This window comes from Pempheris klunzingeri, chromosome 24 (assembly GCF_042242105.1).
Source record: "Pempheris klunzingeri isolate RE-2024b chromosome 24, fPemKlu1.hap1, whole genome shotgun sequence".
Taxonomy (NCBI): domain Eukaryota; kingdom Metazoa; phylum Chordata; class Actinopteri; order Acropomatiformes; family Pempheridae; genus Pempheris; species Pempheris klunzingeri.
In genome coordinates, this window is record NC_092035.1 from 8561151 (window position 1) to 8580184 (window position 19034).

At 42.8% G+C, this 19034-nt stretch overlaps 1 protein-coding gene and 1 long non-coding RNA gene across 2 annotated transcripts; one reads left to right on the forward strand and one right to left on the reverse strand.

The window, feature by feature from the left end:
- Nucleotides 1–248: 248 nt before the first annotated feature.
- Nucleotides 249–8284, reverse strand: ptger2a (prostaglandin E receptor 2a (subtype EP2)). The gene is made up of 2 exons (XM_070855963.1): nucleotides 7463–8284; nucleotides 249–548 (listed from the first exon to the last, which is right to left on the reverse strand). The coding sequence occupies exons 1-2, from the start codon at nucleotides 8282–8284 to the stop codon at nucleotides 249–251; spliced, it is 1122 nt and encodes a 373-aa protein (XP_070712064.1).
- Nucleotides 8285–14634: 6350 nt separating this feature from the next.
- On the forward strand, nucleotides 14635–15318 carry LOC139223895 (uncharacterized). The gene is made up of 3 exons (XR_011586049.1): nucleotides 14635–14732; nucleotides 14939–15130; nucleotides 15277–15318. It is a non-coding gene; the product is annotated as an uncharacterized lncRNA (long non-coding RNA).
- The last annotated feature ends 3716 nt before the right edge of the window (nucleotides 15319–19034 follow it).

The following is a 19034-nucleotide window of genomic DNA, read 5'->3' on the forward strand; positions in this document are numbered from 1 at the left end:
TAGAAGTGGATGGAGACGCCCTGTAAATGGCAAGAGGTGGCCATCAGCTGATAGAACTGTTCTTGGTTTGGTTTTTGTCAGTTAGACAGAAAGGGACACTATCTAAAGGAAACAGCCGTGAAATAGATAAGAAGCCCCATCCACATGAGAGCAATGTTGCAGCCAATGAAATCTCTCCGCTTCATGTGATCACCGAGAACACACAATCCTGTGTCCAATAAATATAAATATGAAATGGTAGAGTGCTGTTACGGTTTTAAAGTTTCCACACTGTGAAAATGCTCCGTGTACTCCAATGTTGGGCGAGACAGTTCCATGTCAGCCGCACAGTTCTCTTTGGCCAGCGATGATTTAAATATGGAGCCCCTGGAGGTTGCCAGGGAGGCCCCGCAAACCGAGGCCCAGAAAAAGTGCAGCACGCTGGGGGAGAGGAGGATGAAGACCCAGGGGTCGATGATGGAGTTAACGGAGATGAAGCGGAGGGCAATCAGGTCCAGGCGGTGAGACTCCTTGCGATCCCTTAAGGAGGAGTTTATGTATACTCGGATCTGAGAGATGGATAGAGAGAGGAGACAAGAGGCCGGGAGAGGGTATTTTTAAAATGTGCTGCCAAGGTTTAATCCCTGTGATAACACCACAACATCATGACAGGCACATCATAGTTAACATCCTATTTTAAATTCCACACAAAGCCCTCTATAGCAGCAGTAAACAGATGGAGAGTGGGACCGGTTTACGGGAGCAGGGGGGCACCACGAATCGAAATGAAACCACTTTTCTGTTGTACTCATCATGCATACATCTATTTTTCAATACCAGGGTTGATGTTTTGCTATGAAAACATACCTATGGACCTCTGAAAAACCAATGACCTTTTCTTTGTCACTGACTCCGGCTCTTCAGCAGGACAATTTAATTAGTAAATACCTTACAGGTCGAAACATTGCATCAATACATTTTTGGATAAATAATTTTCTGTTTTATAACCTAGGAAACCTGTCAGAAATCAGCATCTCTGAGCCAGAGGTGCTGTTTACAGAGGTTACTTGGATGAGTGTGTCCTCTGGGCAATAGTCTAAATATGTGTTTGCTCACACTAACTATAAAAAGTCACTTTTGCATGTTCAAAGAAAAGGCTTACTCCCTCGCTCCCAGCACACACAGGATGTTTGCCGATAATTCAAAGAGGATATTTGAATTAGTCTCAGCATCGTTTTGTTTGCTTTTCAGAGGAACCACAGACAACCAATAAATCACTGAGAATGTGAACGTGTGTGTTTTTGTGTTTTCAATAGAAGCTGAGAGGCAGCTGTTACTTGGGCCAAACCAAACTGAGATTCCCATACTGCTGTCCAGCTGAGTTTACACACAAAGACACGCAGATAAGCACAGAAGCCCGATTTCACAACAAAAATCGGGATAGTATTCATTATCAATGTCTTGGAACTGCCATTTATTCCTATTTGCACAGGATACTTATGTACTAATGGTAATGTCAAGCATTTTTTAATATAATAAATCAAGTTGAGAGGATCTTCCAAGTTCTGATGTCTACTGATTTACATCCTAGTGAAGTAGAGCCCTCGAGGGCCAGGACAGTTCTATAGAAACCTACTTAATTAAGCCATAGTTCATGCTCAAGTTTTGTTTCACAACACAGTCACTTCACTTTATATTAGTACTTAACCAAAAAATAGTTTTGGTTCCTAAATCTGCCTTTTTGCTGCATTGCTTGTTTCACATATCAATCATCATTCTTCCTCATTGTGCTGACACAACAGAAAAGATGGAACTCACAGTATTCATGTCCATGATGTACCTCAACTTCAAAAAAGTGAAAATAACCCAGTCCAGTCTGTTTCATTTCAAAAGCTTGTTCGGTGTTTTGGAGAACGGCAGATTGGTTTGGTTTGCCACCCAGTTGTCTTATTACTGCATATTTTGATTCACACATAACTGTGACGTGTGTTCTTCAGCAACTTGGATCAATAACGGCTGTATTACAAAGTCTTTGACCTTTTTAAGTGGAAACATTCTTTGAATCCAGCTGCTTTTATTAGCACCGCTGCGGCCAAGAATGAGAAGCTGATTTTAATGATTAGTTCCCGTCTGTGGTCAAAGTGTGAGTGAAGGCAGCTACTGCAGCCATTGGTTGGAATGAAAAGCAGTAAACTCCCCGGGCTGAAATCTACAAGGTTGGGAACCAGAGCAGTAATACAATCCATGGAAGCTATGACTGGTTCACAGGTTTAGAAATCCCTGCCGCTGGTTCTCTGGGGGTCAGAGAGGAACAATATCCAGTTAAATGTGATGAGAAAAGTGACCTTAAACCAGGTTGTAAAGTCTGGCTCTGCCCTTCTTGTTTCCTGTCATATTTTCCGCTCTTTTTCTTTCTATCTCTTCCACCCACCACTTTTCTCTTTTAATCTCCGTCTCTCTCCTCATACTCTTTCCTCTCTCGCTCATTAGACGTCTTTTTTTCTAAACTGACTCTGGTTTGACTCCTGTAAGAACACCGCGTTTTGTTGGAAGGCAATGGTTGCCCAACATTGCCACGGCAGTCTCATTAGGCCCTTTTCCTGTTGCTTCATGCTGCAGTGAAGACTAATTAGTAATGTCTTCTAGCCACTGCTTTCCCAGCTGACGACACAGCTGCAAAAAGCAGTCTGTCTTAAGGGCACATGAGCTCTTCAATACTCTATTTTAATAATTACTTTTCCAACCACTGCAGGGACATGGGAATTGTTGCATAACTCATTCAGGAAAAGTTATATCACTTTTCAGAAATACAAATTATGTTATAGTAATCTCCCTTTGGAATGAAATATGAAGGAGGGGTATGTTTATTTTTCTATACACGTAGAGCAGCTCCGTGCTAATCCCACTGTTGTTTCAATCAAAACCATATGGGATCATTACTGTGATTAGCAACAGGCCTCGCCGTGTGTGTGAGACAAGAGTAGGTGTGTGTGTGTGTGTGTGTGTACAGACAGATTCAGCCATAAAATCCAGTTCACACTGAGCTCATTTTCTTCTTCTCTCAGCGCCAACAGGAAGCGTAAGAAAGTGTTCATGAGAAGTGTCTGTGAGGTGCTGATGCTTGCAGAAAAAAAACACTGTTCTCTGTTTTAGTACCATTTTCAGGTACAAGCTTGTAGACTTAATTGATTTAAAATGAGCAAATCTAGATTTAAAATTAAGCAGAGCTCTGTTGCACATTACAAATTAAACGTTTTGTAAATCAGACTTCATTGATTTAAATGGAAATTAATAGTTAAATCAATATGAAGTAAATATGCAGACAGTGGAGTAGTGCAGGAAAAACCAATCCCCCTCCACTCTGGGAACATCTGGGGGCAGAAAACCTCAGGGCTGTACGGAGCTGGAGCAGGAGCACTGGTGGCACAGCTGCTTTTCTTTCACTGCCATGTTTGACAGTCCTGCTCAGCTCCGTAACAGTTTCCCTGCTGAACTGGTATCTTGGGAAAACAATTCAGCTGCATCAAGATGGTTGAGTCTGTCTATGAACTTTCTCTGCCGCCATTTTTAAGGTTAAACCTCAAGTGTAAGTTAATACTGGATCACATTTTAAATTGGAGTTTCAGGTTTTGGTGCAACAGAGCAACATTTAATTGAGGCTTATAGTAAGAAAAGAAAAATGTAAATAAATCCTTGTTTGTGCAGCCTGTTCTGTTCAGTTTGTGTGCCACTGAAACTCTCTAACTGTATTTTCATGTGATCTTTTCAGTCTTTCTTACTCTGTATGTCTGTACGTCTCCATCGGCGTGTCTCTATTTCTGTGCCATAAAGCTACTGTCTGGCCTTTTCAATTTTGTATGCAATCACAGATAACCAGAGGCACATCACACACACCATCAGCACAGTTTCATAACCCTCATATGAAGTGGGTGTGTGTGTGTGTGATATCCTGACCTCAGGCTGTGACTGTGGTATCACATTGCAGTCTTCATATACAGCTCTTAATAAATTATGCATCTGTAGTATTGTTTAGCCTTTTGAATGTGTCGCCTCTGGAAGCTTGTGACCGTAAATATAAAATATAAAAACACCTTTAAAATCTTAATACAGAGTAGTGTACTGTTTACTGTCAAGCTTGTCATTCTACCACTGCATTTATGAAGTTTACAGTATTAATGGCAGCAGATTTATGATTCAAAATTCACTTCAGACGTATGCATAAGAATTTCTAGCCATCTAGCCGTGACTCTTCCCAGGTGAAATGACAACAGTCACTGGCAGGATTAGCTACTTAGCTAATACACCAGAACCAGAACTCATTATAGACCATAAGCTGAAGGCTGAAATGAAAACTGGCTGCTATCAGTACAAAACACACCTTTTTCTTCATTTGGAAGTAAAAGAAGGGAAAAGAAAGTCTACCTGAGGCTGGCCGCTCCTTTTTAAAATAAGAGGCCGAGTCCCCCTCAGCATAATCACTCGGTGAGTGCTCTGAATGAAATATGGTAAAAGGTTTTCTTCATCTTCCTGCAGGGCAACAAATGGGAACATCTGCCAATAGGTTAATGTGGCCATTCAGTGGAAATATGAGAGGAGAGAAGACGAATGTGACTTCCACAGGTAAGTGACTACCAGTATGTATGACGTAGGAATTTATTATATATGGCTGTAATTAATGTTACAATGACTTCTGTCTGCAGTGGTGAAAGGTGTAGTGACTGGAAAAGGTACGACACAGTCGAGCTCCTGCACTAATATGGTAGAGCCTGAAAACGAAAGAAATATGGACGCCTCACATTAGCCAGTCTGCTGCTCAGTGGCATTAAACTCCTCATGTTTTTCAATAATATCATACTGCTAATCCTTTAGTCACACTCCTATTGTTAGTGCTGTAGTCACTGCTAGTACGTTGGTCGCTGTTTGTGTTGTCTCTCTCCCTCTCTGTCTCTCTCTCTGTCTCTCTCTCTGTCTCTCTCTGTCCAACCTCCACCCAACACGGACCCCTACAGAAGCTGCACACACTGAGCCTGGGTCTGTTCCTGTTAAAGGGGAGTTCTTCCTGCCTCTGATGCTCAATATAATATCTGATGCTGCTCATGTGGGGATTCTTGAATCCTTAATTTTGAATTCCTGAATCGTTGGGTCTCTCTCTAATTAAAGAGTTTGGTCTAGACCTGCTCTTTATGTAAAACGTCTTGAGATAACGCTGTTGTGAATTGGCGCTCTATAAATAAAGACTGATTGATTGATTAAACTCTATATTTAATGGACACGATGGCGACGCACACAAACGACAAATGAAAATCAAAGAACCGTCTAGATGACGTAAATGCTTGTTCTTGTTAAAATCGCGGTCTTCTTCTTTACCATCTGGCACAAATAAGGTCACAAGTCGAAACAAAAACAGAAGATGGATACATACCGAGTTCTTAGCAAAGATGATGATGATTAATTTCAGTTCAACTTCAAAATGTTAGGCCTCATTTTTTTTACTTGTGAGAGCTGCTGATACCACAGAGAGGACCTGTGGTAGCCCAACATATTTTCTCTCTGTCGGCCTCCTCTTCCCCTCTCCTGCTGCCTGCTTTCTGTCTGTCCTTGTTTAACCTCACTGTACTGGAGGTTATCGAGTTTATTCAATGTCCTAATGAGGCAGTGAAGACAGCCAGTGTGGGAAGCTGACACCCCTGTCCTGTAAATGCCTATAGTAGTCTACACCAGGCACACGGAGCATAGTGGAGCACAATTCAATAAACTGTTTTACACTTTAAAATAGAGACAAATGATGTGATGCTTTTCATGGGGTGATTATGAGAGATGCTCGTTATGTACTGCACTCCTTCCTGAAGGTTTCCTGTAAATGCCTCCTACATATGTAGGATGTAGCAGAAATAAGTTTGAACGTATTAACAACAGCTGACTTTCATGTACTAACAAACTACCTGATCATGCATCTTATATTTCAAGGACTTTGAGGGCACCGTGGCGCTGCTGGTGGATTTAGGTGCTAATTTGTGGACCCATTTTAATCCTTTAAAAAGTTTTTTAAGTGTCAACATGTACTCAGTTTACAGATTTAAATGGCTGCTAACTGTGACTACGCTGGCTGTGTTGAAGTAGACTCCACTTAGTGACACCACAGAGCTCATACAGTTGTTTCTGTCTTCATGCGGTTGGTTTCTCATTGTCAACAGAGTGTATTTCAAGCCACAGTTGATATGCAGCAGCACATAAGATGGCTCATTACTGCTGCACACAGTGTAATGGATGATCACTAGATGATGAGGCATTGTGATTGACTTTGTCCATCCATGCCTTCATCACTGCATACTGTCTCGGTTTGTGAAAAGCAGAAGATAAGATAAGGTCTACTGCAACCAGGGCACGTCAGGAGGCTGCTGTCCTGGCTTGTGCCAGCACTTGTTATCGCTTTATACATCTCTCATGGATGATTCATGAAAGTACTGAGCACAACGTTTCTCTGGCTATGTACTGAATAACAATAACCACCATATTTTCCCTTTAAATAAAAAAACCAAAAAATACAGAGACTAGGACTGAAGTGATTAGTCAGTTAGCTGATTGATAGAAAACTGAGCTGCAGCTATTTTGATAATTGACAGTTTCAGTCATTTTTGCTAATGATGCTTATGTAGCTCCCTGCACGATAGTGATTCTAGTGATGAGACTAGATTAGACTAAGCGTACATTGTTTTCAGTTTCTTTTGTCTAGTTCCTCTCTTGACTTGCACAGTAACAATGACTGGTAACCCCATTGTAACAGCACCGTATCTGTGTTTGACAGTAGAAATGGTGATTTCTATTTTCCTTTCAAACTCAAGGAACTGAAAAAAAGTTCGAAATACATGCAGAAATAACATATCAGAACAGAAACAGTTTAAAAAGTCCGAAGATCTGAGTACTTTTGCAAGGAACTGCACATCTACCACTACACTGACATGATATCTATATTTAAACATACAGTGTTTCTACCTGTGGTATCAAAATAAGCAGTTGAGTCAGACCTGCTGTGAATGGCAATGATAGTGTTTCCTGTCTACTGCTTGGCATCAGAGCAGCCCATAGTCTATTGTATTATTTATGAATAGCTGCGGGCCACAAAATGACACAAGTGCAGATATATATCAGACTGCATAAAATATACAACAAACTTTATCTGCTCTGGGCGACATTACGTCTTTCCTGTAGCTGGCTAGCATTTAGCTCAAAGCCACAAAGCTGTTTTATCTTTCGAGTCTGATCAGATGACATTAGAACTCCTCTTGGAAAATACTGAACAGGAAACATGTTGTGTTGTTAGTTGGTGTTAGTTTTCACTCTCTGTAAATGGATCTATCCTAGAAGGAAATATTGTCCACATGACTTTTGATAAAAACCTTGCATGCTCTTTGTCAGTATCATTATTTATATGTGTTTTGTTGTCAGTATGTTCTCATGCATGTGTTGTCCACTGTCATCTTACCACCAGGGGCAGTGTGCATATGATGAAGATGATGGTCATGAAGACCAGCAAGATGAGATGCTCCACCTCCTCGGCCATGGACATCGCCCGGCGGTCGCTGCTGGATCTTGTGGTCGCCGTCACTGAGCCGCCGTTCCTCCTCCGACGTTGGTACATTCTGAACAGCTGGTACACCACAAAACCGTTGCACGCCACGATAGCCAGCACCAGCACCAGCATAACAGTTGCGTACAGGTTGGCGTAGGCCCGGTCCTCGTCTCTCGAAGGGTTCATGTCAATGAAGCACCATGTGCCGGGACAGTACTGCACATATTTACCAAATCCCGCAAAAGGGAGGAGACAGAATAACGTACATAACAAAAACACCCCTGGGATTGGGATATAGGCGCATTTCTTGGTGACATGGCGGCTGTACAGGTAGGGATAGCCAATGGCAAAGCACCTCTCTAGTGCCATAGTGAAGAGTAGTGACATGGTGGCCAGGCTGAAGAAGGTCATGCTCACACCAAAGTACGCACACACACTTTGAGTGTCGGGCGACATCCCCACCAAGGTCATGTTGCGCGCATACGACAGCTGTACGAGCGGGCTGACCAGGCAGGTCCCTGCCAGGTCCGTGACCACAAGCGAAGTGATGAGGACATGAAACAGTGAACGCTGCCGCACTCCCCCGATCCTTGTGTCTCTACGTCGCCGGATTTCCAGGATCACCAGAGCAGCCACGTTGCCAAAGATGCCTGCGGCAAACATGATGGCACTGATGAGCGGACTCTTGGTGTCGATGTGGTGTTTGCTGTGGCACGGGTCATTGTCATCATCCATGGCTGACCACTGGCTGGAAGTACAAAATATGTCTCTGCTTCCAAAAAAGTGTCAGAAATGTGTCCTTAAAAAGCCGTCTGCTGCCATCCTGAAAACAGAACGGAAGAGAGAATATCTCTGGGAATTAGAGCTGCAACGATTGGCATCTATTTTGATTATCTCTTGATAGTTTATATCATTTTTCAAGTCCAATATTTGCTGTTTTCAGCCTCTAAAATGTGAGCATTTCATACTTTTCATATTGTAAACTGAATATCTTCAGTCAATTCAAACGAGCAATCTGAATCACTTTCAGCTGTAGGAAATTAAAACAGACATTTTTCACAATTTTCTGGTCCTTTAAATTATGGAGAAAACAATCTGAAGATGAATTGACAAAAAAAATAATCATTAGATGCAGTGAGATAAGCAAAATTTAAATGAGGAACCTTCCTTGCCAGACATTTCTGTACTGGCTCAAAAGTGAAAATGTAATAATACGCTAGTGCAAAATATAAGGGCAATTTTAAAAACAAAGTTGACAAAAAATCTGTCAGTCACAGCCTGCAGTCTGTTCATTCTCAAGATCTTGGCTACAAACATTTACATTTGTTTGATTGCCAGCCATAAGCCTGAGAAGATCCGACAGCATTTGTGAAGGATGTTTACTCATCTACTCTCAGAATGTGTATTGACTCCATGTCAACAACGCTGACTACGCACATCAATCTAATTTCGTGTTTGCAGTTTTGTCTTTACTTCCATACACGGACAAGATCGACAAGCGAGCGACAAGATCACCACCTTCTCAAAAAAGGAACTTTCTGCATATACTGAAAGATTCCCTGGCACGAGCTGAGCTTTGGAGTTGTGAAACTCAAACTTGTTCCTCTTGTGTCATTCCAGTTAACAGATATCAGCTGACAGGCTGAAGGTTCAGAGGCTGCGATTCAAGTTTTCTCACCGAGTCTCTGCTCAAATTGTACAGAACCGCTGCATGAAGATACTTTCATATCTGCAGCTGTTGCCTTGCTACTTGGTGTGTGAGTGCTCTCTAGTAGTAAAGACGAGACCCTCTTAAGATGACACATCTGTTCCACTTGTGTGTCTTTGTGTGTGTGTGTGCCTTCACTTTCTCTGGGTGTGTGAAGGCAGCATTACTCACTCACCTTCTAGCTCTGTCCAATGCACAATGTGTCCACACTGAGCTTCCGGCTCCAAATGTCACCAACAGCTGTGGAAATGTCCCCTGTCCTCCCCACAGAGAGCTCTGACAGATGTGTCCAGGTGTTTGGTCCTCGGATGGCTGGTTGAAGTTTTGTGACAGAAGTGATATTAGCTGGATATCTAAGGATATTAAGTTTATTGACACATTAAACTGTACTAATCAGAACATAACTAGAGTTAATTAGTAAGGCCTCTGGTTAAATGAAGTGAGCGTGCTGACAGGGAGAAACAACAGGAGGAGTAACTGGTTGTCAAAGTAGGAAAAACGCCGCTGGATGTACAACATGTGCGCCGATAGGAAGACCAACTACAGACTTACACAGACACTTACTTTAATCTCTGGCAGCATTTACTAATATATCTGTAAGAAAGGACATTTTCCACTGGCGAATTTTCTACATGGAGTTTTGCTGTAAGGTCGCCCAGCGCGCGCTGTCTTTGAAACGCATCCAGATACTTTCAGAAATAAGTTCTCACCTCTGTTGGCAGTTGCTCCCGTAGTGTGTCCCTGTCTGTCTGTCCGCCTGTCTGTCTGTCCGTCTGTCCGTCTGTCCGGACTGAGCCGCTCTGTAGAGCAAAGTATCTCCGGTTATGGTGCGTTAGGTGTGGAGAGGGCGAGGCGCGCGGCTGTGTGGTGAGGTGGGGATGAATGGACCCGGGGTACAGGGACTGATGCGGTGACGTCACGAGGGCCGGGTGCACCCGCCCCTTTCTGCGGAGGCTCCAGTTAGCTAATGATCCACCATGAGACACTGCTGGAGGAACAGTGGTCCGGTACAGGGAGGGATCACTGGATCAATATTTATAAATAAGGCTTTACTAAAGATCTTTGACTAGTAGTGCATTTATATATTAGTAATTGTGTTTAATCATTACTCACTTTTCCCAATGAATCCATGAATGATTCAGCCCTTCAAATATAACCCATTTTTCCACGATTCAACCCACTGAATTGTGGAAAATGGCTATTGAGAGATCCCAGAGTCCCGGATGGGGTCATCGGTTTCTTTTGTCCAACCAACTGCATCATAAAATATTGAATTTCAAATGATATGAAACAGCACAAACGTAGCATATCCTCCCACTGAAGGCCTGGGACCAGGAAATATTGGCTGTTTCTTGTTTAATAACTTTTATTTAATCGAACATCCTAATAGTTGACAATAGTTGAATAGTTTAATGCAATTATTTTACACCGTAATGCAGAGAAACAGAAACACTACTGAGTCAAATTCTCACACACAACACACATTTACAAAACTACACACACACACTCCCCCTTGACTTATGCACCATGTGGAAAATGGCTGAGACTATTTGAATAGCATAAAAAAATGATTTCTCTGAATCGACGTTTGTCTAAACAGACAACAGGGGAAAGGCACTGTGCTCTGATCCTGGCCAAACACAACAGAAAGAGACATAACATAAAAACTGCTCTCTGTGTAACGTGATATTTCTGGAGCCCATGCGACCCTCTGTGTCTGTGTGGGTGGACGTGCTGCAGTGTTTTCTCCTCCCATGAATGTACCGAAGCACTCATAGTATCCGCTGTGAAGGATGTGTGTTTGGTGTCCTGTGTGTCTTTACAGTATATGTGGAGATTACATTGAGATTGCATGTTGGTCTCCTGGGTTTTCTCCCACAGTCTCGTGGATTTCAGACCTTAATTTCCCATCGGGATGAATATGAGTGTTTGTCTTTCTGTCTGTGTACCTCACAAACCGGTGACACATCCGGCGCATCCTCTAACCCGTCCCCAGTCCCTCGTGACCCCAAGTAGACAGAGGATGAATCAATGAATGATTAATAAACGGGCCAGTGTAACAGTTTCACAATTTGTGTTGTGCTTTTCAGGGTGGTGCCCTGCTGCTGCTTTCATTTTCCGAAAAAGGATACAGATGATTTCATGCAGCGAGGATGAAAACAACCACAAAGGCATAACGCAAATTTGTCAGTTTTTAGCGAAATAGCTTTCAAAAATACCACAATGCATTAAAACGTAATTTCAGTTGCACTTTTCCAGCCATTCTAATAGAATAAATGTCAAACTGGATCCTAAAATGGGCCCTGATGTCTGCTAAAAGCCCTGAGATGACGACACTTGAAGTGCTTTCATTCAGGCCCATTAACGGATTCTTAATTGTGACACATTGCTATTATGCTATCGCTGTCTCTCTCTGTCTGTCTGTCTCTCTCTGTCTGTCTGTCTGTCTGTCTGTCTCTCTCCTTCTACCTCCAGCCTCTCTTTCTGCACACTCTTCTGGCAGAATGACATCAGACGTTTTGATATTGCTGAGCCCTGAAGCATTAAAGCAAGTGTTGAATTTATGGCATAAGCAAACCATAGATACACACACACACACACACACACACACACACACACACACTTCATACAGGGTTACATTTCACAGCCTGACTCATCAAGTCCTGAAGACTACTTTTAGTTTTGACAGTTGTCATCACACACAGGAATCCTGCGCACTTCCTGCCTCTCTACCTCTTTTTATCCTTCTTTCTGTTGCTCCATTCTGTCCTGTTGTCTTTGTAGTTCTATCTCTCCACTCTTTTCTCCTTCCATCTCCTGTTCCCCTTGCTCTATGTACGTTTCCTCTTGCTGCAGAGGCCTTTTACCTCTGCCCTTACTGACGCCACAACACCTTCCCTTTACCTCGCTGCCTTTCCTCTCATTTCATCCTTTCGTTTCCGCATGTCCTTCTATTTTCTCTTTGTCTTTGCTTCCTTTTTCTTTCATTTTTTTGTTGTTTCTTCTCTAATCATTCTTTTCCTCTCTTCTGTTTCCCTGACATTGTAGATAAAAGTACTGTTACACCATATTATGTCCGCTCATGTGAAAAAGTTCCAGTTTGGACCTTTGAGCATAAGTGTCCCTGTTAATACTTTCAGACAAGTAGTCCGTTTATCCAATACGAAATCCATGAGCCAAAACGTCTGCCAAGTACCCAGCTCACTGATGTCGTTCCAGATGACGACAGAGCATCTTAAGCGGTGATCCTCACCGTCTGTCTGTGCTCTTTATTTAGAAGCAATTCAGTTATTGATCAAGGTCTTAATCCACAAATCCTGCGGTCTGCTCTGCTGGTAAACAGCCTTTGTGGGCTTGGCATCAGTTAAAGTGCTGACATGTGCCCAATGTATTGTTAGTCTCTCTCGCCCTCTCCCACACACACGTATAGAGTCCCACTGCGAGGCTTCACTCATGACATCACTCCTGTACGTCAATAAAATACATTAGGGTGTGTGTGTGTGTGTGTGTGTGTGTGTGTGAGTGAGTGCCCTCCATCCTCCTAATGGTCCATGACTGAATCATTGATGAGTTTATTGATTTTTGTGAATATCTGTTATCACAAATGAAGCCAGTCAGCCAGCAGCCTGTAATTCCACACTGGGACACTGAAAAACATTACGAGGGAAGGAAACATGGGGACGGGATGGTTGTGATTAAACATGTTTATAGCCATATGCCATTAATTATTAAGAGCACAATAACCAAATGTAAATGTGATCAGATTACATGAGGGTGTCATATTCTGGTTGATTGTGATACTGAGTTTGAAACACTTTAAACACAAACTAAATCAAATGACGTTCTTTGTTGTGGAGCCCTGTGGAGTCTGTATCTCCTCCTTGGCTTTGCCTCCACCTACAGCCTCCTCTGGCTAAGTACAAGCATCAGCTGTGGTAGAACAGCACTGATGAATCACCACGGGGGGGCGCAGTGTGTGACAGTGGGCTACAGTGTGGGGAGAAATTGAATAAAATGAACATTGGCCTTTTTCTTATTTTTCTCATTCCTAACACTAAAACACTGTAGTGAGCTTATGATTGCTGCTCTGCTCCTGCTGATAAATACAGTGGAGAGTGTTCAGACCCCTTAATGTTCGGCACGCTTGAATTGTGTTGTAGTTTTAGCTTTTAAAAAAAAGTCATAAAGACAAAGAAAAGAGAAAGGGCTTATTTCTAGTCTAGTTTACACAGCCCATGTACAGAGGGTGTCATTCCCTCTCAGGAGGAGCACTTCTGTTAATAGGTCTGCAATCAGTGTGGAGGCATTGATCTAGGCTGGAGTTTAAACCACTTTCTGTTGCTTTGGATGTTCCCAGGGCCACAGTGGACTCCATCGTTATAATTTGGAAGATGTTTGGAACCATCAAGGCTCAGTAACCGGCAGGAAGGGCCTCAGTCAGGGGAACAACTCAGAACCCAGTGGCCACAGCAGAGCTTCAGATGTCCGCTGCAGAGATGGGAAAACCTGCCAGCAGGTCAGCAGCGGGCAGCGTAGCAGCACCTTCACTGTTTTCTATCTTAAATAAAAAGAGGATTTGTCTAAATGTTGTTTCCTATGTCTTTTATATTCTGAGTGATTTTGCATTGGCTTAACTGCATGAAAAGGGAGCTGAACCTGAAGGCACACCTCTGGATCCACCTATGGCCTACTCAACTACTCAAAGCGCTTTTACATGACATTCACACAGTGATCCATACGAGCTCGGGATTGAACAAATCAAATAAATCAATAAAGGCCAGATGCTGCTTCTTTTGCTCTTTTCTCATTTCTTGAACTAAAAGTCAAGTGTTCACTCTTTCCAGACCCGCTTGCATTTAAACCCGGCTCTCTGTGGCTCTTACCTGGACTGTACCACTAGACTAGCTGTCCTCAGAGTGTCTCCCTTCCTACTTTCACATAATGGTATGATCCTACTCTGTTCTCGCATGTGATTGGCCGCATGGTGGGCCAATCATGGTGGGCCAATCACCATAAAGACAGAAGGTTCGGAGCTCCCCGACGCCAGTCGGCTTTTCTCCTGCAGCTACAAAGAATCAGACGCTTTACTTGGGCTCATTTTTCTGCTTCATAAAGTGGAACGACTGGAGGAAACATCATGGAGACGCGGAGTTGGCTTTGGTTAATGAGGTCAGTCTGAGGCTGCGTGGCCACACACACAAATCACTGGTCACTTGTTAGCTAATTAGCTAATGCTAGCTAACATGCTACTGCAGCTTGATGGATAGATGCTAAATTATATATGCTAATAAGGGCACAACAGTTTTACTCTGTGATTTTTGGGTATATTGGTGGTTTCATTGTGGCTGATGGTTCTAATGTTCTCTGTGTTTGTCCTAGAGCCCCAAAGGTTCCTCATCAGGCCTCGTTGATCCTCGCAGCTGTTTCCTGTTAATCAGCTGCTGCAGCTTCAGAGGGAGAAAGAGGATGAAACAGGTGAGCATACAGACTCTGCAGCAGCAGCAGGAGGAGAGTTAAAGCTCAGACCTACTGTGACGACAGTTTAAAGTCCTGTTGGATTTAATGTTAAAGTTGTGAAAAATGTTGAAGTGTGTCTGCAGTGAGTTTGCTGCTAATGACTGGACTACAGGGTCAATAATCAGTGACTAACATGTGGCTTGTTTCTAACTGATCTTCTTCAGGAGCAGAGACGTTGCTCCCTGTGGTGTCACCTGGAGCTCAGGTGTGTCCGCTCCACCCTTTGAGGAAAAATCATCACTTGGTGCCATGAACGCATCACGGTGGGAGCATGTTGCAGTTAAGGGACAAAGTTTGTTTCCTGACCAACAAAGTGGAGTTTTGCTCTAATGAAACTTCAGACTCTCAAAGCTCAGGTAAGTATTAATATCAGTGGTGGTTTATTGTGGCTGAGATCAGGTGGTGAACCAGCAGCTTTGATGTGAGAAATCACAAACTTTGTCACATTTAGTCTGATGTTTGCAGGTCAATTTCATGTTGTGAAAATCTCTTCTCGTTGCAGGTGGCTCAGGAACCTGTGGGACACGAACAGCTTTTTTTTTTTTTGTGGTAAAAATTCCTCAACTACTTGTTCCACTTTTCTAATATGATGATTTACAGGTAAACAGTTCTGTAATGTTAATGCCACTAAATGTTGGAGCACAATAAACATTGAAGATTTGTGAATTCTTGCAGTAGATGATTCTCGTTTGTAAAGGGAGAATCTAAAAGTATCCAGGTGTCTGCTGGGAAGAGATGAGGAGTCAGTAAATATCAACACAGGATGTTGTCACATCAAACTTTATTTAAAATGAAGAGAACAATTTCCAAATGAACAGATCACAAGTTTAATCTTCTGTCTGGTCACTCTTTGATAAAACTTGTGCTGTTTCCCCAGGAGAACCTCAGTTTAGCACTGATTTCTACATAAAGACATAAAATGAAGTGCAAGTTGTGTTTTATGCAAAGAGTTAATAGACAAACTGATTTGAGGTAAAAGTAGAGCAGCAGCTCCTCTGACATGTTTGTATTGGTCTTAATCATTGTCTTCTTCTGTCTCACAGGATCTGCCTCCATGTTCCTGCTGGATGTCCAGTGAGCCAAGCAGCACCTTCACTTTTCTTAAATAAAAAGAGGTTTTGTCTACATATTGTTTCCTATGTCTTTGATATTGCGAGTGATTTTTGCATTGGCTTAACTGCTGTGAATCCACCTCTGGTCAGTATTTGTGTAGTGCCTTTTACATGACCTCCTCATTGACCCATAGGAGCTGGGGATTGAACCTTCTGCTGACCCAATTTTTGGGCAGAATCCTGTGTTTTACTGGTCATGGATTCAGTTTAATGTGGAATTGATCATTTGTGAACCCTAAAAAAAACTCACTTTAGGACTGTAAGCAGGTAGAAAACATTTTCAGTGATTTTGCACTTGATTTAGAGGCAAAAAACACTTAGTGTATATTTTTTACCTTCTCTCTATTACAATAGAAAATACTTGGTAAAATTTGTAGAGAGAAAAATATTACTAAGTAAATACTTAGTAATATTTTCTCCTCTTCAAATTAACTCTCTAAAAATGGGGGAAATAGTGTTTTTTGGGGTTTTCAAATAAAAAAGCTGCATAACCCTTTATTTGAGCCTTTGGAAAAGCCAGGGAGATAGACCGCCCCCCCCAGTCTTGCCCTCGCAAGTCCCTTCTCGTACGCGACAGGCACTCATGCCGACAGCGGGGATCGAACCTGGCACCTCTGATTCTTCAGTGCCTTGTATGGCAGCGACTTATCCCACCACACCACAAGCCCTGTCGCACTAGAAGAAGTGCTCAGGTTGTATTTGACATCTTCATTTGGGAAAACCAGCTGAAATAAAGAGGGCACAACACTTTAGAGGTGAAAGATGTTAATCAGGTCATGGAATCACAAGTTAGCTCCAACAATACTTTATATTTTTAATTTATATATTATAAATATATCAACTCGTACAAAGACTGAAAAATAGCTCACCTGTACGCAGCACTTTGTTCTGCACATCACTACAGTCAAACTCTACTAATTAACTAGAGAAATTGCAATTCCTGAAGAAATTGCAATGTAAATGCAACACTGCACTTTTCAGTTTTTTATTTGTAAAAAAAAAATCATCTATAATTTTCATTCTACTTCACAATTGTGTGCCACTTTGTGTTGCTCTTTCACATAAAATTCCAATAAAAAATATTTATGTTTGTGGTCGTAACGTGACAAAATGTGGAAAAGTTCAAGGGGGCTGAATACTTTTGCAAACTACTGTATCTGCCATGGGAGTTCTCTCACGCCATCGTTGTCATTGTTTTCATCCCCCCATCTGCGGTGGCGAGGACAGCGAGTGACGTCATCCACTCTGTTGACGCGGGAAGCTGAGAGGCAAAACACAAATACAGGGAGAGGATTGAGGAAAAGATGGGATGAAGCAAATGACTGGCTGCAGTGTGACTCCATCTGGAGTACAGGGGGACCAGAAGTTAGCAACTGAGCTCATTTTTCAATAGGTTCAGCACAACCCCCATCCATGTGAGCTCAGACACCATGTCTAGGTCCCCCACCCCCCCAACACCCCTGCTACCATCCACACATCTGCTGAAGACTGTGTTCCCCTCCCCATCGACACCCACTCAGCCTCACCTTCACCACCAGCCAGGTTCAGCAGGAGCGCTTCAGGCTTAACAGGAGCAAAGCTAGCGGACCTGACAACATCAACCCCAGGATGCTGAAAGTGAGCGCTGGGCAGCTGGCAGCTCCTCTTCAATCTCTCTCTGAGGCTGAGGACAGTGCCCGAACTGTGGAAGACCTCCTGCGTTGTCCCGGTGCCAAAGAATAGTCGTCCCAGTGGTCGACTGGTGATGCCAACGAGGTGAACGAGCTGGTGAGGAAGGCCAGCTCAGTGGTTGGACTGGAGCTGGACAGCCTGGAGACAGTGGCAGAGAGGAGGACAAAGGACAAGATCAAGGTCATCCTGAAAACCCCCCCTCACCCCCTCCATGATGAGCTGTGGCAGCTCATTCAGTCAGCGGCTCATCAATCAATCAATCAATCTTTATTCATAGAGCGCCAATTCATAAAAGCATTATCTCAATACGCTTTACATAAAGAGCAGGTCTAAAACCGAACTCTTTAATAAGAGAGAGACCCAACGATTCAGGAATTCAACATTAAGGATTCAAGAATCCCCACATGAGCAGCATCAGATATTATATTGAGCATCAGAGGCAGGAAGAACTCCCCTTTAACAGGAACAGACCCAGGCTCAGTGTGTGCAGCTTCTGTCAAGGTCCGTGTTGGGTGGAGAGAGAGAGACAGAGAGAGGGAGGAAAAAGAGAGAGACAGAGAGAGAGAGAGACAAGACAAACAGCAACCATCATACTAACAGCTACTACAGCACTAACAATAGGAGTGTGACTAATAAATTAGCAGTATGTTAATATTGAAAAACAATCTCTATCTCCAGAATCATGAAGTAAAAATGGTGTCAAGTTTTTTAGGACAGTTGTGACACACCTGGACATCAGCACAAATAAAAGATCCCAGGGTTCAGGCAGAAAACACCCCGATTAGTGCTGAAATAAACCCTGTGGGAACGTATCAGTGCGCCACATCTCATGAAACATGGAGCAGTAAAACAACAATATTCAGCATTCAGCAATATTCCCTCAGTATTGTTGCCAATTTATTGTACGTCTTTGCCAGTTAAATGTCAACAACAATCTCTTTGTTCCTTTGTTGTTGCCCCAGGCTGTTTATATCAGTGCTCCAATGCTGTGTGTTACTAAATCCTGGTAGAGGTGTTTCTGTTTTTGCTCATAACTCAGATTATAGGTGGCGGCTAATGCTGAAAACACATGCTACGGCAGCGCCTTAACCACGATGAATTAACACTTGTACAAAAACAGAAAAATAGGCAGCGGCCAAATGTCAGCAGGATCACACACACACACACTCAAAAAAACAACACACACAAACACACCGGCATCAGCAATAACAATAATGAGAACAATAGTGATTAGAGGAGGCAGGGATTACCCTTAATCTGCAGTATCTATGTGTTTGATAAGGGCCAGATATGCTCATTAAGAAGGAGTTAAAGCAGGATAGCCTCCCTCCATCTAAAGCGCACTGACACCTCTGTGACAGAGGTGTAATCTGCTTGTTGGGGGGATTATAAAAAGCTATCAATGTGTGTGTTTAGGTTGGGGCTGAACGGCTGCCCTGCCCCCCCACGGACACGACTAATGACCATGAAGATCCCA